At 40.3% G+C, this 24,975-nt stretch overlaps 1 protein-coding gene across 1 annotated transcript in view; it reads left to right on the forward strand.

The window, feature by feature from the left end:
* The window catches only part of pkd1a (polycystic kidney disease 1a), a 76,750-nt gene that overhangs the window by 29,414 nt on the left and 22,361 nt on the right, over positions 1–24,975 (forward strand). The window contains exons 10-27 of the mRNA XM_030730865.1: positions 695–918; positions 3,219–3,340; positions 3,439–3,589; positions 4,700–4,962; positions 5,228–5,608; positions 5,963–6,445; positions 6,536–6,667; positions 7,050–7,225; positions 7,910–8,040; positions 8,645–11,268; positions 11,889–12,083; positions 12,193–12,492; positions 12,637–13,046; positions 14,552–14,702; positions 18,248–18,400; positions 22,678–22,818; positions 24,125–24,446; positions 24,549–24,765. Of these exons, the coding sequence (XP_030586725.1) occupies positions 695–918; positions 3,219–3,340; positions 3,439–3,589; positions 4,700–4,962; positions 5,228–5,608; positions 5,963–6,445; positions 6,536–6,667; positions 7,050–7,225; positions 7,910–8,040; positions 8,645–11,268; positions 11,889–12,083; positions 12,193–12,492; positions 12,637–13,046; positions 14,552–14,702; positions 18,248–18,400; positions 22,678–22,818; positions 24,125–24,446; positions 24,549–24,765 (6,576 nt within the window). The remainder of the gene's footprint in view (positions 1–694; positions 919–3,218; positions 3,341–3,438; positions 3,590–4,699; positions 4,963–5,227; positions 5,609–5,962; positions 6,446–6,535; positions 6,668–7,049; positions 7,226–7,909; positions 8,041–8,644; positions 11,269–11,888; positions 12,084–12,192; positions 12,493–12,636; positions 13,047–14,551; positions 14,703–18,247; positions 18,401–22,677; positions 22,819–24,124; positions 24,447–24,548; positions 24,766–24,975) is intronic.

Here is a 24,975-nt window from a genome sequence, read left to right on the forward strand (position 1 = left end):
AAAGATGTTTTCTAGTTCGCTTCTGCCTTTGTTTAACCGCTGGTCACTCTTCCTGATGTCATTATCAAAGATGCTTTGAAAAGCCAAAAAAAGTGGGAAAAACAAGATGGGGAAAGAAATTACTTTTATCCAGGCGATTTTTGGACAATGTCAGAAAAAGGCTAAAACCTGCTTTAAAAAAAATGTCTAAAATGTTTATTTTTCTCTCCCTACCTTTAGACGAAGGGGGAAAAAAATCCCACTGAGTACCCTACTGAGTTTTCTTTTAGAGGCAAGGCAATTTTGTTTTCAGCCAACTGTGCGTAGGAGGAAGGAAAATCAAAGTGGGGAATGGTGAAGTCCATTAATGGACACATTGAGTTAAAATCCAATTTATCTAACACAATCACAGGAATGTACTAAATATCTCAGTATTATCTCACTGGGGTTCAATAAAAACCACTTTTCATTCTCAATGCCGTGCCAACATTGATTATTGAGGGGAAGCTGAACCATAATTGACAGACTTTATTCTCACTTAAGTCTCAAACTAATTTACGTCTGAATGTGTTGTAAAGAGGTTTGTGTGGCGTTGTTGTTCTTTGTCAGGCAGGATCAAAAAAAAACTTTGCTGTCTTTTTCTGCACTGAGTCAGGTAGCTAAATGTCAGTCTCTCAGTGTTAATCTGTGTATTATGCCTTTGTTTCTGCACCAGGGAGCGGGGCGTGTGGCTGGGCTTAAGCGATATAGACTCCCCTGGCAAGCTGCACTGGGTGAACGGGTCAGAGTTGCAGGAGGGAGAGGAGGTACTTCTACCTCGTTCATCAAGTTCTCGTGGCAATGTGTGCGTTTTCCTTGAAACACGTGGTCACCGTGGTCAGACCAGTACATACCAATGCAATGCCAAGCGGGCATATATGTGCCAGTACACTGCCAAAGGTAGGCTCGCAGACACACTCTCATAATCCAAATATGAGGTAGTTCACATACCTAGAAATCAAAGAAATAAAATAAAAATTGAGGAACAGATTTAATAGACTTTGCAGTTTTCTCCATTTCCCTGAGAGCATAGAATTGCAGCCTTCATCATTATCAATTTTATGCAAATTAAGTTTAGTCAGAGAACTCCTGTTGAAATCATTTATTACCTTAGCAGAATATAGTTACAGTTTGGTGTCTGGGCACTGTTCTCGTCACCCCATATGTGTTGCTTATAGAAAGTGAGGAGTATTTAATACCCAAGCCTACCTACCTACCCAACAAACATGCCCCATTGGGGCCTGTGTGGAACCGCAGTGGTCTGCCCACACGAGCCTCACATTGTGGGACCCACATTTGCCCCATTGTACATTACCGCCTTCAGTTAGTATGGCGTGTGGACCAAAATGCACAGCTGCACAGCCCCCTGTAGACCAAAATGGGCATTTTTACTGGGTTTGCCAATTTGTAGACGTTCCCAAATCAGAAAGCTGAATATTGGACAAGGCCAAGTCACTTGTTAATGTTGAAGGTTTTTTTTTTGGGGGGGGGGGGGGGGGGGGGGGGCATATTTGTATTTTATAAATGAGAATTTCTGTCAAGATCCCCCCCCAAAAAATCTATTTTTCCATGTTTTAGAAATAAATGTTTGATAAATTAAGCTCCAAACGTAATCTGTAAAAACCTTCATAATATCGACAGGAGGGAGGCAAACTAGAATTTTTTTTGTGGATGTTGGCACAACTGAAGTTGAGCTTTGTAACTCAGAAAAATGGCATTTAAAGATAAACTATATTGCCAAAAGTATTTACTCACGTATCCAAATTGATGTGTTTAGATGTTCCAATCACTTCCATGGCCACAGGTGTATAAAACCAAGCACAAACATTTGTAGAAGAATGAGTCGCTCTCAGGAGCTCAGTAAATTTCAGTGTGGTACTGTGATAGGATGCCGCATATACAACAAGTCCAGTCGTGAAATTTCGTTGCTACTAAATATTCTACAGTCAACTGTTAGTGGTATTATAACAAAGTGGAAGTGAACGAGAGCGACAGCCGCAAACTTAGCCACAAAGTGGTAGGCAATGTAAAATGACAGAGCAGGGGCAGTGGATGCTGACCCCGGCCCAGAAAGTTGGTGACTTTCTACAGACTCAAGCACTACAGACCTCCAAAATTCATGAGCCCTTCAGATTGACTCAAGAACAGTGTGTAGAGAGTGTCATGAAATGAGTTTCCATTGCAGAACAACTGCATTCAAGCCTTACATCACCAAGCACAATGCAAAGTGTCAGATGCAGTGCCACTGGATTCTACAGTAGTGGAGATGTGTTCTCTGGAGTGATGAATCACGCTTCTCCACCTGGCAATCCAAAAGACAAGTCTGGGTTTGTTAGTTGCCAGGAGAACGGTACTTGTCTACCTGCATTGTGCCAAGTGTAAAGTTTGGTGAAGGGGGGTTGTAGTTTGGCTTGGTCCCTTAGTTCCAGGGAAAGGAACTCTTAATACTTCAGCATACAAAGACATTTTGGACAATTTCATGTTCCCAACTTTGTGGGAACAGTTTGGGGATGGACCCTTCCTGTTCCAACATGACTGCACACCAGTGCACAAAGCAAGGTCCATAAAGACATGGATGAGCAAGTTTGGTGTGGAAGAACTTGACTGGCCTGCACACAGTCCTGACCTCAACCCAAAAGAATACCTGTGGGATGAATTAGAGCAGAGACTGTGAGTCAGTGTCTGACCTCACAAATATACTTCTGGAAGACTGGTCAAAAATAAACACACTCCTAAACCTTGTGGAAAGCCTTCCCAAAAGAAACCTGATATAGCTGCAAAAGGGTGGGCCAACATCATATTAAAACCTATGGATTAAGAATGGGATGTTACTCAAGTTCATATGTGTGTGAAGGCAGATGAGCAAATACTTTTGGCAATATAGTGTGTGTATTGTGCAAGTCTTTAAGTAAAAAACACTATTTACAAGTACCAGCTTTATATAATAGATCACCGTGAAGCTTCCTAGTTGATTGCTTTTTGTATTACAGATTTTCTGATATTTTTATTTATATATGTAGTTGTTGTATCACTGAGCATGCACTAATTTGCATAAATATCCAGTAAGTACAGTTAAAAGGTGCCTAAATCTTTATGTTTGAGATGGGGGTGGGTGGGTGGATTTGTTTTGTAGCCCAAAATTGCTTGTAGAAATCTGTAACTCCCTCAGTCCCCTTTTGTAACCTCGAATGCCTCTCCAGTCCGTGTTCCAGATGCTGGGATCTACATGGTTGGCATGGCTGTGTTTCCTTCCCATAACCTTTTGCACAGTGCTTCACCCACTCTCCTATCTGTTTCACAACCTCCCAGCAGTGTCATCGAGGTCAGTAGGGATCTCCTCTTTTTAAAAATCTTCTGTGTTTATCAGACTATTCCCAAACCCTGTTTCATCAAGCTACTTGTGTCTGCTTTATTTCTCAGATACTGTTGTTCCCTGCACTGAGCTTTTTTCAGGCGGGTCGTCTGTCCTCCCTGGAATTTGTCACTCAGGAGCTCAGCTCACACGTCCACGTCCGATTTCAGACATACAGACCTCACTGTCATTATCCTAGCACTCACCTGCTGCTGCCCAGTGAGTCACACACACAGAAACACACTAATATACACTTGGCAGGTGTTACGAAACATATAAACCACCTGAGCCCACACCTCTAGTTAGAGAAAAACATCCCCAAACATATACACACACTGACCAGCACTGTCTTAACTTGTTAGGTAGGTGAATGTGAAAATAAAGTTTGAATGGAGACAGAAAGCATAGCAAAACAGGAGGGGAAGGAAACCAAACAAACAAGGTCATCTTAGTTCTGAGCACTTCCTGTCCTCGTCCACAATCAGCAGACACACAATGACGTGTGCACAGGTCTACTGGCATATAACTGCAGAGATGTGCAATAGAAAGAGAAACAGAAATCCAGTCAGACAGGCAGCTGGTTGAAGACATGGGATCAAGTTTTCCAAGGCACTTTCAATTAGAGCTTGTGAATGCCATGACGAGAAAGAGATCATGGAGATAGTAAGATAGTGCAGCTTTGTATTAATTACACTGATGGTAGGTTTGCTCTATCCCAGATGTTTATGCACACACATCTTTCACTTTCCTGTTCCACAAGTGCACATTTTTTGACTTGCCTTGAAGAGATTTTTTTTTATTTGATTTAACATATCCGATTCAGTAATTCTTTGCTTTTATCTGCATTTTTACTCTTTTATAGTTGTTAGAGGTAAAGTGGTAGCCAAAACCAGAAAACAACAGTGATTGTTTGTTTTGTGTTAAGCTCATTTCAAGCTTAACTGCATCTGTTTGCAGAGCTAATGAGCTGTAGTTGGCTAACAGTAGCAGGTGTTCTTAGCGAGGTGAAGAGCATAAGAACTGAGGGATGTCTTGTATGATCAGGGCAGATACTGTATGAGCAACTAATAAAAAAAAATTGTATTGTTATGTAACTATTCATGATAGATAGATAGATAGATAGATAGATAGATAGATAGATAGATAGATAGATAGATAGATAGATAGATAGATAGATAGATAGATAGATAGATACTTTATTAATCCTGAAGAAAATTAGGGAATTTATGTATATGTACAGTGTGTATAGGCAATAGCAATTAAGTTGAATAACATTGTTACATGTACAAATTTAATTTTAAGGAAATAACACAAAACCTCATGTTTCAGGTTGTGGAGGCCCAGCATGTGCTCCGGTAGCTCTTTGTGTCCCTAATGACACCAAGAGCAATGATCTATCCTCTTGCCCCCGACTAGAGCAGTGGTGTCCCTTCCAGCATCAGTGCCTGCCCCTATCTAGTCCCTGCCAGCCATCCTCCTGTCCTAACTGCACCCATGGTCACCACCTGCCAGCTGGAACATTTAGGCCCCGATACAGCCTACAGAACGAGGTGGTCTTCACGCTACCAGCAGGATCAGCTTTACATGTCCTGGTGAGAGGATTCAGTTTTGCCTCTAGTATGATTCAGTGACACCCAGCACTTAATATGAGGATGTTTATTACCAGATTGGATAAACAGTTAAAGGATTGCTGCTGTTGTGCAATGCCTGTTAGTTCACTGCCAAAAGACTGCACAGTAAGTCTCCATTCAGTAAAGAAGACACATATTTAACGACAAATTGGCAATGTGAAACTTTACTTTCATCTATTTGTTCCGTGTCTATATCTTAAACCTCCCCGATCCCTTTTTCTCACAGTTAAAAGACCAGCTGGAGGACATTTTGGTTTCGCGTGGTGATGTGATCGCTCTGCAACATGACGCTGGCCCATCCTCCCTCCTCCGCTGCCAGACTTCCCCACACTCACCATGGCGACAACCTGTTTTAGGTCTTAAACAATCAGACTGGTTCTGGATCAGCAACACCAGACTGTCAGCAGACACTTCACCTGACCATGACGTTGACCTTCTGCCTGACCCCGAGCTTGACATAGAGACTCTGGTGAAGAACGGTGAGGGAGGCTGGCTGGAGGAAGTGGTTTGCCCTATCAGAGTGCTCTATGTAGGACAGAGTAAGACTCTGCTGCAAGGAGCACAGCTGTCTGCCGGTCTTCCCCAACCTGGAAACTACAGCCTGTTGGTAAGTCATCTATCAGCATGTTATATTCCAGCATATAGAGAAATTTCTAGATGCAGGAGGAGGCCACTGAAGAATACAGAACCCGTAGTGAGGAGTTTTAAGTGTTAGAATTTGTTTATTTTTTTCTATAACACCAATGTTACAATACAGACATTAAGTTTTAAACATTTGAGAAAGTTTTTGGTTGTTACTTTAGCATTTTTGGTTTTCATTGTCACCAAAGGTTAATCACTAAAGGAGAGGCATATTTTTTATTTTGCATTTTTGTCCCAAGTTTGTATTTGAAAATAAATAAATAATAATAATAATGATAATGATAATAATAATAAGATATAAATTTTAATTGCATTTCAGGTAACTTCTGTTGAGCCATCATACTCAGTCTCAGCGTCATGCCCGTTGCGGGTGGTGGCTCCTCTGGACTTGACGATCCTCCATCCCTCACCACAGAATGGCACCCTGTACATGCAGCCCGATGACACCCGGCTTCTACTCCGTGTACAGTCGCACTACCCAACAAGGGCATCTTGGCATGGCAGTAATCATAGTGTAGCTTTCCAGTCTGAATGTCCCCTGGATTTTCTGTCCAGTCCATCACCCTGTCAGCTGGGGCCAAACTCAGGGTCTGGGGGTGAAGTTGCAGAGCCCAGCCAGTTTGCACTGCTGGATCTCAGCCTGAAAATGGAGGAACAGGGGAGTCCAGTGCAGGTGGAGCTGGAAGCCCACAATAATGTAATAAGGACCAGCCTGAAAGTGGTTGTTCACTTGGAAAAGCCACTGAGAGGATTGGTGGTGCACCCGCATCCTGCACGCAGGGTATTGATGGAGTCAGTTGTGGTGAGTGTGTGTTTTTGCTTGTACGCTTATTTAAATAACAATTGTATGAAGAGTTCATAATTGATAGATTGTACTCTGTGTGTGTTGTAGAGCTACACAGCATCAGTGCTAGAGGGCTCCAACCCCACATTTAAATGGACAGTGGATGACAAGCCCTATTTTACTTATTACAACACTGTTCTCAATGTCATCTACCAGAATGCTGCTATCTACAAACTAACAGTGAGTTTCTGTCTCATCTATTAATTTATCATCAAGTCAAGTCAAATTGTTGTCACACCTATTGACACTTTTTTTTTTAATTTCATATATGAAACATTTGTTTTTGACACCAGCTGCATCAGACAGCTGTGTTCTCACATGCACCTCTGTCATTAATGTCTAGAAAAGTTTGAGGGTGCAGTATGTTGCAGTATATGTGTGAAAACAGTGACAGAGAACTAAGGCAATCATCATTTGGAAGTTGGAACCAATAAATGTCTAGAATTTTAAACTGAAGAATGAACAGATTATCAGAATATCACAAAGTCATCGCTGTAATGGCTTACTTATGCAGATGTGACACAAGACTAATGTCTAACTAACTATGTTATATCTCTCCCAGGTGACAGCCATGAACCATGTCAGCACACTCACAGAACATTTCAACGTAACCGTAGACCGGCTCCAGCCCATGGCCAACCTCACAGTCAGGGGTGTGCCAAATGTGGTCCCTCAGGGCTCCACTCAGACTCTCGCTGCCTCCGTGCTCATGGATATGTCAGTTTCTGCCACTTTCCGGTATGAACAGAAGGGATGGATAGATGGACAACATCGTATACAGACAAACAATCCCAAAACTGCCTATTTCTGTCTCTGTTATTATTATATTAATATCTTTTTAAGGCTGAGTGAAAAAACAGTTTGTTTTCTCTCGCTCTCTTACGCTTTGCTCTTCTCTCTGTTTTTGTCTTCTTGTGTACCATAATAGCACTGCAGCAGTCAAGTCAAAGAGGAGCCTTGGATTTATAACTGTGTGGTTAGGGAAGATTGCTGACAAGAATTTTCCCCTCTGTGCGGCTGTTTCCCCTCTACTTTTTTTTTCTCTCTTTTTTTTTCTTCCACTCTTTGTATCCCACCAACTTTGGAGTACTCTCTCACTTAGTTTCTCTGCACTCTCACCATTTTTGGTGCTAAGAGGCTTCCTGAGTTCCAGTTTCCACTTCTCCTCATCCAAACCCTCTATTGCATCGTCAGAAAAGACTTCCAATTTCCAGTTTTCCAGTTACTGTGTCTGTGTCTGTGTTTGTGTGCGTGTATTGGCATTACTCTTGTTATGTCTATATAACCCTGTTTACACATTGTTTTCACATTGTTGGTACCATAAATGATACAAAGAACTTTACAGTTTTTTATAGCCTGAAAAGGGGTTTTTATTATATTTTGTAGGTCCTCTTTTAATGGTTTTACGTTGTCATTTTGCAGATGGTCTTTTGGTGATGGGGGATATAAGGAATCTGAATACAAGCCTCCCTACTCTCCCTCCCTCCTTTGCCCAGACTCACCTAATCAAGTCCTCCTAAGCAACAGTGTTACCTATATCTACTCGCAGCCAGGTAACAGTAACAGCATTACTAGCATACAGTCATAGCAATACCTATTTTTGCTTTTTCTCGTTTTTCAGCCTGCAAGTCGATAATAGCTTAGAAATTGTGATAATAAGGTTGATTTAAATTTGGCCAATTTCTTCTTCAGGGTTTTCTCCTTTGGCATTTTGCACAATCCAAAGCTGCTATGAATGTAGAAAAAGAAGCATGTTCTTGTTTGTGCACCTGAACTGTTGCACTTGTGGCTCTTCTGCTAGAGACTGCTCCTTGATCTCAGGGTCCTGTCCAGATACACAGCTTATGTCACCAGTGATTATCGTTAACAGGAAAGTTTTCAGACTGGCTCTGGCATGTTAGGTCTGCGGTGAAATTTCAGACCAAAAATGCAAAAGGTGAGACCTCTGAGCCACCTCAGTGGAGCAAAATCCAAAAATAATAGTAGTGCCAGAAGAGGTCTAGAAGTGCACAAGACAAAGACCTTGAAAGGGAAATGAGCCAGATTTAAATTATGCATATTTCTTACAAAGTCACAGAATTTTATGATCCAAACTTGTATAGAAAATGTTATCTTCTTTTTTCATGAATTTCTCTTTCCCACGTCTTTTTTTTACAGGAATATACACAGCGCTGGTTTCAGTTTCCAATCGTTATGAGAACATCAGTAAAAGCATCAACATGAGCGTGTACAGCATCCTCACTCATGTTAATATACAGACAGAGCCAGCACTCCTCCTTGCTGGCAAATCAGCCTATTTTGAGGCTCACCCTTTGCCCACACCGTATGGCATTCAGTATGAGTGGCTTTTTGGAGATGGTTCTGCCACTCAAAAAGGTCGCCGTGTGCCGCACACCTTTACAGAGTGTGGCAACTTCACAGTTTGTGTGTCAGTAAACAACACTATCAGCTCTAATAATGCTTGTGCTGAGATCTTTGTATATGAGGAGATTGAAGGTCTAACAGCTGAAAGCTCGTCTCCCACAGAGCTTCAGACTCCTACAAGAGTGAGTGCACACCTTCGTTCAGGTAATAACATCACATGGACATTCTCAATGGGTGATGGGAAAATCTATACTACATCTGAGCCTTATGTGTCATACACCTATATCAAAGATGGCAACTACACAGTAAATGTGACTGCTATGAATGCTGTGAGCTCTGGTTGGACAATCCTTCCAGTTCAGGTTTTTGTCTTCCAAGTTATAAGAATGGAGCCATCTGGATGTGTCCAAGAGCAGACCACCGTCAACTTTCAAGCCTGGGTGTCTGGTAATGCATCGGTTCACCTTTACGAATGGAGCTTTGGGGATGGAAGCCCCAATGAGACACACCATGGCAACCCAAGAGTCTCTCACACTTACTTGACTAGTGGGAGTTACCACCTTTCCCTGCTCCTTTCTACCGGTGTCAACAAGGCCACCAAAGCCAATTTCTTTAACTGGGTGTGTGTGCAGCCTTCTTTGACCAACATCAGCCTTACCCCTGAGAAATCCCATTGTGCTGTGGGAGAGGAAATATGGTTCTGGGTTAGAACTGAGCCAGAATTTGACTACAGCTATCAGTGGGACTTTGGTAAAGAGGACGACCCTGTGCTCATCCACGGTTCTGGGAATATGGAGACAACATATAAGAAGCCAGGTCACTACAAGGTGACAGTAACTGTTTTCAATAACATCTCCAGCAGTAACACTAGTGCTGTGATTGAGGTTCTGATGCCTGTTGGACCAACTGTTATTCAGCACAATGGCACAAAGTATAATAATTTGACACTTGGAGCACCATACAGTTTCATGAGTTCTTCTTTGGCCTCCAATGTCACTTACACCTGGAATTTTGGTGATGGAAATGTGCTTACAGGACAGAATACCCTCCATACCTACAACGTCTCTGGAAAATACAATATCATACTGAAAGCAGCCAACACAGTTAGTCAGAATCATACTATTTTACCTGTTACTGTGATTGCACCAATCCATGGGTTGAGAGTCAATGCAAGCATGGTAAATGTCCATCTCAATACCTCAGTCACCTTTGAAGCCCAAATGGAGGAGGGCGATCGGTCAGATGCCCGGTACTCTTGGATACTCTGTGACTATTGTACCTCCATAACTGGGACCTACACCATGCACTACAACTTTCTTTCAGTTGGCACTTTCAACATCATTGTGACAGCAGAGAATGATGTAGGAACAGCACAAGCCAGTATCTTCCTGTTTGTCCAACGTGAGTTGGAGGGGCTGCAGATTCTAACAGAGAAGATTGGAGGAGATGGAGGCACAAGATTGGATGGTTGTTGCTTCCCTACAAACCGTGGTCTCCACCTTCAAGCTGGATTAAAAGAAGGTACCAACATGACCTTCACCTGGACCATCATCAGAGAGCTAGACCCTGCCAGCTCATTCAACAAAACTGGCAAAACAGTGCAACTGAATTTCTCTAAGCCAGGTCCATGTATCATTTTTCTCCGGGCAGCCAACCTTCTGGGCCAGCTGTCTGTCAACAGAACTATCCACTTCTTAGAACCAGCCAGAGGTGTGCACCTTCAGATCAGCAACAATCCAGTGGCAGTCAATGTTTCAACAAATTTCACAGTACTGACTGCTGAAGGCTCAAACCTACAGTACCGCTGGTCTGTGGATGGGAATGCTCTGCAGTGGAATAGGCCCTGGAAGACTCACACCTTCAACAGTCCTGGGCAAAAACCAGTAACTGTGGAGGTCTTCAATGAAGTTAGCTCAGAGGTTGTGTCAAAGTTTGTCAGTGTCCAAGAACTCATTTCTGGCCTAAGGTTCTTAGATACCAATGTGATTGAGCAGCATTATGTAGCAACACGGGTCAGTGTCTCTCTCCAGGGGGAGGTGGAAACAGGAACCAGTGTGACGTGGACATGGTTGCTGGATGGAAAAACAGAAACAGGAAGGACAACTTCAGTGATTTTTCAGGAGCCAAGGAGGGCCAATGTTTCTTTGAATGCCACCAATGATGTCAGCTCGCAAGTGGTTTCCAAGGAGTACTTTGTTCAGGAAAAGATTCAAGGGTTGGAGCTAAGGGCAAGTAACACTCATGTAGCAGTGAATGAAAAGGTGGACTTCACCATTTCCATGGCATCAGGTTCGGACTTTGAACTGATTCTCAGCATCAGCGGTGATGCAACTGTTTACCCTCAGATCAACCAGATCTACAGCCATGTATTCAGCAGGGTGGACACGTACATGGTGAACCTCACTGCTCACAACCAGGTAATGTGAAAGAAGAAAGTAGATAATGTACATTGTAAGAACATTTATGAAAAACAGATATTTCATAAAATACTATCACTTGAAATTAAGACCTCATCATCACCTCAAAAGTATTCATCTAAGAAATATATCATCTACAGTTTAATGCACAATTCACCAAAGAATGGATTATTTTCTTCTATTGCTAACCTACACAGGCATTAATATAATGTTTGCTATTACTGATGTACATTGTATTTATGCTGACAGTCCATTTATACTACCTCATGGTATCATTGCCATTGGCTGGAAGTTCTTTACATACAGTACTGCCCTTTACAGAGTGTGTGACAGCATTGTTCCATTTACTCATGTTTATTATAATCAAGTTTCCTCAAAAATGGTAGCCAAAATATTGACCCCACTGCTTATTTAAATTAAACCTAAATTAAAGTCAGTACATTTTCGAAAATTTTGCATTTTGTTACCTCAACAAGTGGCAAAGTAGAATAATCAAAATGACTTCTCACCACGTCCAATGCTAACTGCACTACAGAAACATGTCATCAGCATTATGTAAACCTGGTGTTATGTGTTAATATTTTAATCAAACTAATGCAGTGCACATTTTGTCTGTTCAGGTGAGTTCTCAGAGGTGGCATCTCCAGGTTGAGGTGATGGAGCTGGTGCGTGGGCTCTCCATTGAAGGAATCTTAGAAGCAATTCCAGTTGGTGAGAGTAAAATGTTTGTGGCCAAAATATTGACGGGCAATCCTGTTAGTTATCTGTGGACTTTTGATCTGCACCATCACAAGTTGTCACATCTCGGCAAAGAGGTAGACTCACATTTTAAAAAATTCATAGTTGTGAAATAAATATCATATAATATGGCAGACAGTTTGCTGTATCAATAGTAATGCATCTCAATTAATCACACAATTCCAGGCATACTACACTCCAGAAGAACCAGGTAATTTGACCATTCATCTGAAAGCTTTTAACAGTCTGCATGGTCAGGAAGTCACCAGGTTCATATGGGTGCAGAATGTACTGAAGACCGCTCATCTGTATGCTATGCCGCGGGTTACTCTCATCAATAAGACAGTGAAATTTAGAGCCAACATCTCACCCATATCTAATCCTGTGGAGTGCTTGTGGCACTTCGGTGATGGCTCTACTCTTGTTCGCACAAATACCACAACTGTGGGCTATGAGTACCGACACGAAGGACAATACCTGGTACAGGTATGTGTCTTGGAATTACATTCTATATAGTTCTGTAGGATTTATTAATTTTTAAAATATGAGATAAACTAATGTCACAAATTCTGTAAGCTTGAAATCTTCTCAGTATTGTAATTTCATAAGCTTGTTTCTGTTCCTTGCTAGGTAAACTGCAGTAACCTGGTTAGCTGGGTGTTGGCCAAAGTGGAAGTAAACATCAGTGTGTTAGAGTGTGAAGAGCCAGAAGTGCATGTGGTTCAAGCCCCCCGCCTGTCTATCTGGCGCTCCCAGCCCGCTTTGGTAGAGGCCAATGTGGATCTGAAAGGTTGCGGACGCTATGGAGCTCAGTACCACTGGCAGATACTCTCAGGGTCCTCTTGTGATAGTGAAGTAATGAAAGACCACCCTGGGGCAACAGTTCATCTGCCGGTGGAAGTGGACATACGGCGGCTACAGCTGTCGTTGCCTAAGATGGCTTTGGCAGCAGGGAACTACACATTGGTGTTTTCTCTGTCATATGAAGGTGTGCCACTAAGGAAGGCTGCCTGTCTGCACCTGAGCATCGTTTCCACTAGGTCAGCAGAGAAAACATTACTTTTGCTTACTAGTTAGCATACCAATAGCTAGTAGCTTAGCATCACTTAAGTGATCCTTCTGCTTTTCCATTATGACTGACATGTAATCTGCCTGATATAGCAGGAATGTATCACAATATGGGAAGACAGGACTGCAACAGAAAACTTTGGACATTCCATCTTTGTATCAGAATTGTTATACTCCTACTTTAAATTGTCTCATTTGCTGAGTCTCAGAGTGACCTATCACATAACGATTAAAAAAGTAACCAAGCATAGATATAACTTTCTTTTTTGATCTTTATCTTTTTTTCATGATTTATCTGTGAGCATATAACATGTTTTCCTAACATATTAATATAGTAAATTGTATTTCTGGTGATCTATGGGAGACCACTCTGGCTGTTAGCAAAGTTGCCCCATGCACCTGCTGTTCAAATCTATTGTTTTGAACTGTGAATCATGCAAAGCTACTCTGGTAAAGTCCAAGAATAATTGATTACAACAGTCTATCTTAAAATGTAGTTACCAAATTTAAGCAAGTGACCATGTCCATTAATGTTTCCTTTAAAGCCATGTGCCATTCAGTGAAAATGAACTGGTGGTGTGTTTTCTGCCTTAATAGCATGATTGGAAGGTGGTGTTGGTGGTTTTCTCCTCATATTTCTAATGAGTTATTGATCCCAGGAGGTCAAATATGTGAATTTCTTTCCAGTGTAACCTTAAAACGTGAAGCGATATGGTCCTTTAACATAAAAAAAAAATGTGGAGTTTGTTTTTCCTCTTAAATTTGCCACTTTTCCCTTTTGTTCTTCTTTCTTCTAAATCACATGTATGTATCCTTTCACTATGGTCACTCCTCAAGCCAAGTGAGAAGCAACATCATAGCTCAAAGATGAAGGTGATGGTTGGAGGTAGTGGCTGGCTTTCAGGGGTTTAGATGGAGTGGATGGTAGAACAGAGTAAGCATATGGCTAATGGAGGTTTTGTATGGAATAATTTCCACATTCCGGAGAAGGTCGAGATGGGAAAGATAATGGAGAGAAAAAAGAGTGCTGTAGAAAATAGACTTTGAAGAACAGGGACTGGAGGCTTGGAGAGCACAGGAGATTGACTATTTCACAAGAGTAGTGATACTGAAATTTTTAAGAAGTGACTTAGACATCACAGGAAGTGACAAAGAAACCAGAACAGCAGGAAAGCTTATGTCACTATGAAGAAGTGAGACTGAATCTGAATTTATGGTTTAACCTGCTAACAGTGCAAAAATGTAAAGCTGAACTGTGAAAGAAAAACTTGAGTAAACTTACTTGCCTTACATGTAGGTCCACACAGCGTATTGTTGAGGTTTGGCCAGTTCAGTTTTGCCCCTCTCTGAAGACTTTTGTGTACATCAACACAGGAACGTAGCTCCACCTTGTCGATGAAAAGAAAAATCAGTTCTGAGCTATGTAATAAATTGAGAGGAATTTGTTTTTTTTTATTTGAACCCTTTTTCTTTTCAGGCTGGTGCCTATTATAGAAGGGGGCACCTACAGGGTGTGGTCAAGGACACAAGACCTGCAGCTCAGTGCAGAAAAATCCTATGACCCTAACATGGACCAAAACAGCCAGTCACTACTCCACTACCACTGGGAGTGTCAAAACACCTCCAAGGTAAGGGCAGGCAGTAAATGTGTTGCTTTGACCTGTTGTCAGTCACTTTGTTCTATTGATGTACCATAGAGTTACGTTAATGTAACAGATGTAAGGCATTAACATTTTCTATTACAGTCATTTGGAGCAGTTAGTAAAGGGTTAATGCTTCTTGTTTTTTTTTGGTTTGAGTCTAATACAAATGAAAGAATGTTAAAGTTACAAACCAAACTCTGTTCTCAGAGATTTTTATTGCACTTTAAATAGTGAATTCATAAAACAGAGTTTGGAGGACAGATTGAATTCTATAAAAAATAAAAGTCTAGGGAAAATATTACATAACAGTCCCAAACACTGTAACTGCCTTCAGTGTTGGTGTGAAGAGGAGAAATTTACGCAGTGCTGTTTGTTAGTGTGTTGCGTTGAATGGTGAGTGTACACTGATGTGTGTGTGTCCATTTAGTGTTTTTCACACTTAGTGCTTTCTTGGCTGGGCGGGAACACATTCTGCCAGAACAGAAAGAGACCGCAATGTAAGGCCCAATGGGATGGGAGTGTCCAGCAGGATTGAGTTTGTGTGTAGTTGTATTTCCATTTTCATGAGGACCAATTTTACCTTAGACATTTGGTCCCGGTTTGGGTTGGGGTTAGGCCTTTGCTATTGTGATGAAGATTAGAGATTCATAGGAAATGCACGTGCCAACGAGGTCCTCAGAAAGATAGTTGTACAAAGATGTATGTGTGTACATCTAAACAGACAGGCATTTAAAGGGTTATGAAAGTGTTTAGAGATAAACTCCGCATTCCACAGCTGGTGCTTTGCTCCCCACCCTGACAATTACACAGTCCACATAAACAACATCACACGCACGCACGCACAGAGCTGTGCAGTACTATTGATAAAAAGAAGACAGTTCAACAACAGTATGTTAAAGAATAGGTTTGATCTTGAAGTGTCCTAAACTTTCCTTACATGGAATACAAACAAATCTGTACATGGTGATAGAGTTGGTTCAAGAAAGAAGAAATCATTGACAAACCATCTTATATTATCTGCTAAACTACATTTTAGAGGAAAATAATTATAAAGGATTTTTTGCTTGTCTCTGACATACAGCTGATAAAATCAAATAGAACATCTGTGACCATTTTTAGCTCGCTGTTTACTTAGTGACTCTTTAGGTTGTGTTACAAAAGGCACCACACAACCACAGTTGTGAAAATTAGGAGTCTCCCACATACAAGATGGGAAATGAAAAAGATGTGTTTCCAACCTGGGACAGAACTAATTCAGGTTTAATAAACACTTAACTTGAAACACTCTACTGGGGTTTTACAAAATAAAACAAGTCCTTGAGGCGACTGTTTGTTATGATTTGGTGCTATATAAATAAAATTGAATTGAACTGAATAGGAATACATTTCTACCATTGTCATCCACACTTTGCCTTTAGAGTGGCAAAAGTTAAAGGGGTGTACTACAAATGAAGTTCAACATAGGGCTTTCTGTGCACTTACATAAAAATAGGTGTTCTGCAGGTCATGTGACTCTTCTCCCACACAAAATTATCCGTATGAATGCTGCCTACTCCAGTCAGAGACATTATTAGATGATGATGATGAAATGGTGATTGAAAACATATAAAGAATATAAAAAATAACAGTACAGTAAAATGTTGCAAAAAAGACAAAAGATTAATGGTGCAGAAAATCGTTAATCCCGGGATTTATTGCACAGAGAGGTAAAATAAACATTATAATTCAAATTCAAATTATTTCTAAACTGTGGGTGCACATTAGAGCTCTGAAACTTTAACCCTTTATGACCTATAATAGAAAATGTCCGCCAGACCATATCTTTACGTTTATACATGCTTTAGTACCATCTTGTGGAATATTTCATTTCACTATACATCAATAGAATCTTCATAACCCTAATTTTAATAATAAGATAAGATAAAATTTGAAATTTGTACATTACAGCAGCGCAAGTACAGAAAAGAACAGAATAAGAGAAACAGTTAAGGATAAAATAAATAAAACAAAATAAAATAGAATAGAATAAAGGAAAATATAATACAGCTATCAATGAGAAAAAAACACTATATACATTTGTAGCAAGATATGTATGAAAGAAATCCATAGTAACTACATAAGGTAGCTAAAAAGTGCAGTAACCCTCAAAGAAATTAAAAATCTTTTTCTGTATCTACATATTATGCCAGATACAGAAATGCCATAGCTGTACATGCTAATGAAAATGTTAAAGCGCATGGAGTACGTTTTGTTGTTAGCGGGGTTTTTTTACGCGATTTCTGCGAACCCGTTAGAGGAAGGATACAGCGCTGTGCTGGGACACGTTGAATGCATGATATGAAAGTATAAATCCTCTGGTTTTATATGCAAAAAGAATTATTGCTCTATCTATCGTATGTGGTTGCAATTCTACCAGCATTTAAAAGCAGCGCTCCGGACGGTCACAAAGATACATTTTAATATTACGTTTAATTATTACTGTCCCACAGCCTAATAAAGGAGATGTTGGAAATCGCTTTAGTTTACCTGCAGATCAAAGTGAAATTTGTTTCATTAATTGAACAGGTACTCTTGGTCTGTGCTCTGTGTTCGAGAAGCTGCAGTTCCAGAAGTTTAAAAGAGATTTAGCAGCAGATTAGAATGAAGTACAGCATTTATACATTTAATTCATCAGCAAATTAATACATAAACATTGCCATGACAATGGAGCGCTTCATTCAGAGATTGTAGTATGGTACAGCTTAATAACTTACACATGAAATGTATACAGAGTGCATGAATCAGAGGATCTGCTTGTATCAGCTGAACAGAGCTATCACACATAATTTTTAAAAAGAAATATGCATCCTGGCAGGTTAGAAACAAAGCAGATATGTGAAAGCGCTAGAGGAGGTCAGACTTTAAAAATGAGTTCCTCTGTTTTTAATGATCGCAGCAAGTGTTGAGTATTTGGTTGGTTTTATCCTTGTGACAGTGGGCTGTGTTTTTTTTGCTCAGCTGCAGGAGGAGAGGCTGGTTGACTCACCTGTTGCACGTTTGCTAATCAACCTCTCCTTTTATGCAGTAGCATGCTGAGACCAGATGACACGCATGCTGAGACTCACAGCTGATGGTGGGCTATGCACCAATTTAAGAAGACAGTTTTCCTTTAGCTGTTGTTTAGAGTTGAGTGTGCCTCACCATGCCAGGCAATCTCCAGTGGAGCACACAGGGTTTTAGTTTATGCAGTATGTGTGAACACTGGCCAATTAAAGTCTGCTCCACCTGGTCCGTGCCTGTGTCTGTGCTGATGAGAACCCAGGGGTAGAGAAAGTCTCTGCTGCAGTACTTTTTAGTATTAATAAAAAAAAAAAAAATCCAAGCTGAAGCCTTATAAAAAAAAAAAAAATTTCCACCAATTAATATTTTTCCATGTAAATGTATTTTTTACATTACTATGTAGATGCCATCTTATACCAAGCTCTGATTTAGTTTTTTTGTAAAACCTCCAGATTTTATACATAAAACACTGCTGCAAATTCTCATTTCAGGGTCCAGAACATTGCTCCACTCTGAACTTCGGGCTGGGCTCCCAAGGACCTGTGCTGGGGATCTCGGGCTCAGAGCTGGAGGCAGAGGTTGAATACACTTTCAAATTGACCATAAGCAAAGATGGCCTGGCACCAGAGTCCACCACACAGACCGTAAGTCCCTTTTATATACATATTGGTAGCATGACAAGAATCAGTCTCTTCATTAAATTATAACACAATTTACTGCCAAATCTTGTGTTTTTCAGCTTTCTTTCTATTAATACTTAACAATAATACTTGTTATTCCAAGTATTTTTTTTTCGCAGCCTATGGTTTTTTGATCACCAGTGAAAAAATATTATTGCTTATGTTACATAAATAACTTATTTTGTATATGTTCTGTTGGCCATGTTTAGTATTTAGATCAGTAAGTATGTAAGTAAGTAAATTTTATTTATTTAGCGCTTTTCACAGACACTAGTCACAAGCGCTGTACATGCAGAAAACACACAAAAACAGACAGTAAATAAACACCATAATATCTAAAAACCAATAATGTAAAGCTAAAAATAATTAAACACCATAATAGCTAAAACTAAAATTCATTAAAATTTCTCAATAGAAGGCCTTTTTAAAAAGGAAAGTTTTTAACTGCTTTTTAAAAGAATCCACAGAGTCAGCTGAGCGTAGATGTAGGGGTAGACTGTTCCACAGCCTTGGTGCCACTGACTGAAAGGCTCTGTCCCCCCTAGTCTTTAGTCGTGTGAGGGTAACAACTAACAAATTCTGAGCCTGCGAACGAAGACAGCGAGAAGCAGTATATTTCATGAGAAGCTCGGAAATATAATCTGGAGCCTGGCCGTTTAATGCTCTGTATGTGAAAACGAGAATTTTAAATTGAATCCTAAAATCGATTGGGAGCCAATGTAAGGAACGTAAAATCGGAGTAATATGAGCTTAGAATTGTTAATAATCTGGCTGCAGCGTTTTGTATTGCTTGGAGACGTGAAAGAGATGATTTGTCCAAGCCAGTAAACAGGGCATTGCAATAATCTAAACGCGAAGACACAAATACATGAATAATTTTTTCCAGATCAGCCTTGGAGACCATATGTTGTAACTTAGAGATGTTTCTTAAATGAAAGAAGCAGGAACGAGACAGAGCTCTTACATGTGAGTCAAAGCTCAAAGAGGAATCAAATATTACTCCAAGATTACGGATGCTGGACTTAGCGGTAGGACAAAAAAGAGGCAAGAGTCTGACTGACTTTTATATATATCTCAGGAGGAGCTATAATCATAGTCTCAGTCTTATTGGCATTTAAAACAAGGTAATTACTGGAGAGCCACTCACTGATCTGGGTTAAACACTGGACTAGGGTGGACAACCTATCCAGCTGCTGGGGCTTAAAAGACATATACAGCTGAATATCATCAGCATATAAATGGTAAGAAATCACCTTAAAAGACTGAATGATGCCAGCTAAAGGGAGCATATAAAAAGAAAATAATAATGGACCCAGGACTGAACCCTGTGGGACCCCACAATTTAGGGAGGCAATGGTGGAAGTGAATTTGCTGGTCCTAACAGAGAATGTCCTATCAGACATATAAGAGGAAAACCAGTCTAGTGCTGAGCCAGAGATACCAGCCAAAACCTTAAGCCTGCTAAGCAAAATGTTATGATCAATGGTATCAAAGGCTGCACTGAGATCAAGTAAAATCATGACAGAATAATTCCCTGCATCAGAAGCCATTAAAACATCATTATAGACTTTCAACAGAGCAGACTCAGTGGAGTACTGCTTTCGAAAGCCAGACTGAAAAGGATCGAGAATCTGTAAATTGGGTAGTAAAGATCTAAATTGACTATCTACAATTTTCTCTAGTAATTTACTAGAGAAAATTGTAGATAGTTTAGATATAGGTCGATAGTTGCCAATACAGCTAGTATCAAGGTTAGGCTTCTTACTTCAGCATGTTTAAAATAATGTGGAACATGACCTTGACTCAGTGAACTGTTTATGATTGATAACAATGAAGTGGTGAGAGTCCCAAGCAGGACAGAAGGAGGTAAAATCTCAAAGGAGCATGATGAGGGTTTCATCTTGCCAATTACCGTAACTAAGTCATTCAGTGTGATAGGAGAAAATGAGTTAAAAGATTCAGGACACTGAGGACCATCTTCTTGATGGGGTGAACTTAAGGAAATTTTGGATCTGAGGTCCATCACCTTATTCACAAAATGACTAAGAAATGTGTTACAATCATCATCAGAAAGTAACAAAGCCTGCTGAGTTGGAGGAGAAACAATCCTGTTGATTGTATCAAATAAAACCCTGGGATTATTCTTACTGCATTTTATAAGATTACTAAAATAGGATGATCTAGCTTCTTTTACTGCCTCATTGTAAGACTGAAGGAGCTCTTTGAAGTATTCCCGATGAACAGTCAATCCCGTAGATTTCCACAGACGCTCTGCTTTACGACAGGAACACCGAAGGTCGCGAGTTTGATTGTTTAACCAGGTCATGCAAGAACTAGTAGAGCAATGACTAGTTTTCAAAGGAGCAACCTGATTGAGAATGGTTTGGCAGTGTTCAATAGAAGAGTTAACAAGGAGCTCAACATTATCACCAGGATGAGGTGAAAAATTGAATAGAGAAGAAAACTCAGATAAAACAGAATCATCAATAAAGCGTCTACGCGTAATGCAAACTTGGGGAAGAGATTCAGAATCAAAAGAAACATTAAAAGAAATTGATTTATGGTCACTGAAGACAACTTCATTTATGCGCAGATGGTCGAGGGTAACACCATAAGTGAAGACCAAGTCCAAAGTATGTCCAGCAGTGTGAGTAGGCCCAGATACATGTTGAACCAAGTTAAAAGAGTCAATGATGCTCAGTAAATGTGCAGGCAATCCCTATGAGCCAAAAGCTCAGGATTCAGACCACTCAAAACTGAAATTTCTGAATTTTATTCTGCTCTCTAAAACTGGATACCCCTAATATGGTCATCTCAGGCACACAGGTCTGTATGTGAAAACAAAGCCCAATCCACCCAAGGGATCTGCTGTGAAGGAAGTTCAACAAATCCAGGCCTTCTTTGCGTTAGCTGGCTCAACAAAACCTAAAACCCCAGTTGGAGATAACGGGTATTAAAACAGCAGTTATCAACTTTCTCTGTCAATCCAGGTTTTCTGCTTCCAGCTCTGTGCACACTCACATGAAAAAGGTCGTTTCATGGGTCAGATGACTCTTCTTCCACACTAAGAAAAGTGTGGGAGCATTCACAGGGATCACACAAAATTATCCCAGAGACCTACCTATTCAATCAGAGATGTTATCAGATGATGATAAAATAGTGATAAAAAACTATAAAGAACATAAAAATATAACAAAAAAATGCAACAGTGTTGCAAATAAAACAAGAGATTAATGCTGCAGAAAATCATTCATCTTGAGATTTAGCACGCAAAGCAGTAAAATAAACATTTTAATTCCAGTTAATTATTTTAATGCTTAGTGCACTCTCTGGTTTTTTTTTTTTTAACTTGATGTTTCCAGTTTAGCGCTCTGAAACTGTAAATTGGATACATATAAACATTAAAGGTTGCTGTTTTGTGTTCTAGTGTCTGCAATTCCAGCAGTGTAAAAGAGACTTTAATGTAAAAACATTTATACATGTTCTGCATCACCAGATACCAATGCCACGAACAATTTGCACTACTGTAACATTACAGTTGGGCTTCATTTGTGATGTTAGTAAGGCACTGCTTAACAAGTTGCACATATAATATGTACTCCCCCAGCAGAGAATCTATATTGCACTTAAGGCATGCTGTAAATAAAAGAAACAACGTGGCGCTTCCAGCTGATTTTAAACTGAAACTCTGAACATAGCCAGCTCCTGACCAGGCCATGTGTTCCGCATAAGATACCACAGAAGTTAAAAGAGAGCCTCTTCCGTGACACAGAAGAACTTTAAGCTCAGTATTATATAATAATAATAATATTGTGCCTTTGAACAGCAAATGATGAAAGTGTTAGAGGCAAGGAGAAGAAAAATATGAACAAAAAAGCTATTGTGATCTATCTATCATAACACGGCATGACACAAATGTTTCCTATTGTCATAATGGACCAAGGCTAATATTTTGAGGCTTCCAGTGCAGGCAGCAGACTTGTGGGCCAAGACTTCTTGTTCTGTGTGCTGGTCACTGTTTATGAATGCAAAAAAAACCAAAATAAAATAAAATAAACATTCCCATCAAACCACAGCTACTCATTTGGGGATTTCACAAAAAAAAAATGTCCTTTGCCTACAGATTGTTCATATTCACATGAAAACATCTGATTGAAGACAACTTTTATGTTTTGAGGTGGTTAAAAGTGAGGATCTTAGATCTTAGTGACTGCATCCCTGCATATCTGTTTGTGTGACAGGTGCTCGTCCAAAGCGGCCACATTCCCATTGTGTGTCTTGAGTGTGTGTCGTGTAAGGCCCAGTCCATTTATGAGGTCAGCCAGAACTCGTATGTCTACCTCAGAGGAACCTGCACCAACTGCGAGGGCTTTCTTCGAGCGGTAAAAACACGCTTACACACTTACACAGAGGCAAACTGGCATAGAGCTGTAAGTGTAGAATCTAGCTAAAAAAGTTCTCTATGTCTCAGCAAAATGAGGTCACTGCACCACAGAAGCAACAGTGAAGTCAACATTTCCACGTCCCTTCTCTTTCTTCTTCTTCTTAATTCAGACTTTCCCTGGGATTTGTGATGCAGGCAGTAGAGTGTGGGTGTGGGAATGAGGTCATCCTTTAAGCGGAGCCAGAGAGAATATGTTGTGTTGAACTAACATAAGGAAACAATTTAAAAGACAAAACAATCATTGAGTTACTGGTGCTTGAACTGCACACAAGTGGATTTCAAGTAACTTTCAAATAAGTTTCAAGTAAGCAAGTTTCATAGAGCTGCTTGGTTTTTAGTATGAAATAGTGCAAATAGTAATACGTTCTTCATTATAAGAAGTTAGGAAGTGTAAGAAAGCATTAACTATTTACCGCTGGTTACCTGATCTGGATGCTGGTTCACGTGCCTGGTAAGAAAAAGTTTAAAGATCATCCTCAACTCTCTTAGATGTTTTCACATGCACATGTAAAGTCTAGGAAACCTCAGGTCTGTAGTGCATGTGTGAATACAGATATGGATAGTTTTGAAATAGTGTACACAGTGAATTGGGGGTGGGGGGGCATACTCGCACAAGTTTCTTAAGATGAAGTAAATTATTAATAAGGAAAAGGCTAAAATTACACTTAAAGGTTACTGCTTCAGCAGGATCTTTTGAGCACTTTAAGAATGGCTCTTTTATTATCATGAAGATTTAAAAGCTATCCATCTTTAAAGGGCATAGTTTGACATTTTAAGAAAAACACTTATTGCTAAGAGTTACATCAGAATACCTCCCTAGTATCCTTATGCTCAAAAAAAAATGCTAAATTTGATGCTACAGTCAGCCTTTGTTTAAAGACTGGAAATAAGGGGGGATGGCCATGCTCCTGTCAAGTTCATATTATCATTTTATATCTATTTTACTTCATTTTAATAAAAGCCAAACCCTCAGTTCATCACTGTAAACTTCATCACAGTACTGGAAACTAATCAGTAACCTGCTACCCAAGCAGGAAAAGCACACATTCACTGACATCACTATTATCAAGGCTAGACTGTTTTCTCAACTAATTTAACACAATAAATATAATTAGATTGAGGCATATACCAAAACAGTTTTTAGGCTGGCTAACTGCAGCTCATTTTAACCGATTAAACTTTGTATTTTCAATTTACATGTCAAAAACAGCTTTCCATTAATAAAATCTACTTTTCCGTCTCAGCGCTGGAGTGCCATGACGCTAAAGAACGAGACTCTGGTCCTAGACTCCACCTCCACCACCACAGGAAGCGACGGCATGAACCTGGTGCTGCGACAGGGCGTACTGCGGCATAACGATTCCTATGTCTTCACCATGCATGTGACCGACAGCAGTTTAGATGGCGAGGGCGCTGCCTCTATCACGCTGCATCACAATAAGGCCCCAGCAGGTGGGGAATGTCACCTGAGAGGTGGAGGGGAGGCAGGAGTGGAGTACGGGGATCTAGATGGTGAAGGCAGGAGGATACGAACACTGCTGGACCGGGTACACTTCAATTGTTCAGGTAGGAAGGAGCTGTGACTTTGCTCTGGCACACCTGAATTATTTCCCCTCATCCTTTGTAGTGATTATTGCCTTTTGACACCTCACTCCTTTTACCCTTTAGGTTATAGTGATCTGGGGGACTCTGAAACTACCTTGCTGTACAGTTTGCTTGTGACACGCTGCAGAGATGACTACTGTGAGGACTTTTGCATGTACAAAGGAAGCAGTCCAGAGCACTCAGCCTTCCTGCCTCCAGGTTTCAGCGCAGCCCAACATCATGTACATGTGTACATCACAGTGGAGGACCACCAGGGAGCTGCTATCATGCCACTTAACAAGTAACTCCACTTTACTCAGTTGTTTAGTTCAGTTATGAAGCAATCGGCATTCAGCTTCTGTGGTGTCACATTACTGAAGCGTTTCAAGAAATCACTGCGATGTCCAAGTTTTTGTTCAGTTATTGAGTTTCATGGCATCTAGTAGCGGCATTGCTTTCATTGTTGCTATTATTGTTTACCAATGACTGCTGCTCCACATGCATTTGGCGA

The sequence above is a fragment of the Archocentrus centrarchus genome, chromosome 1, assembly GCF_007364275.1.
Source record: "Archocentrus centrarchus isolate MPI-CPG fArcCen1 chromosome 1, fArcCen1, whole genome shotgun sequence".
Taxonomy (NCBI): domain Eukaryota; kingdom Metazoa; phylum Chordata; class Actinopteri; order Cichliformes; family Cichlidae; genus Archocentrus; species Archocentrus centrarchus.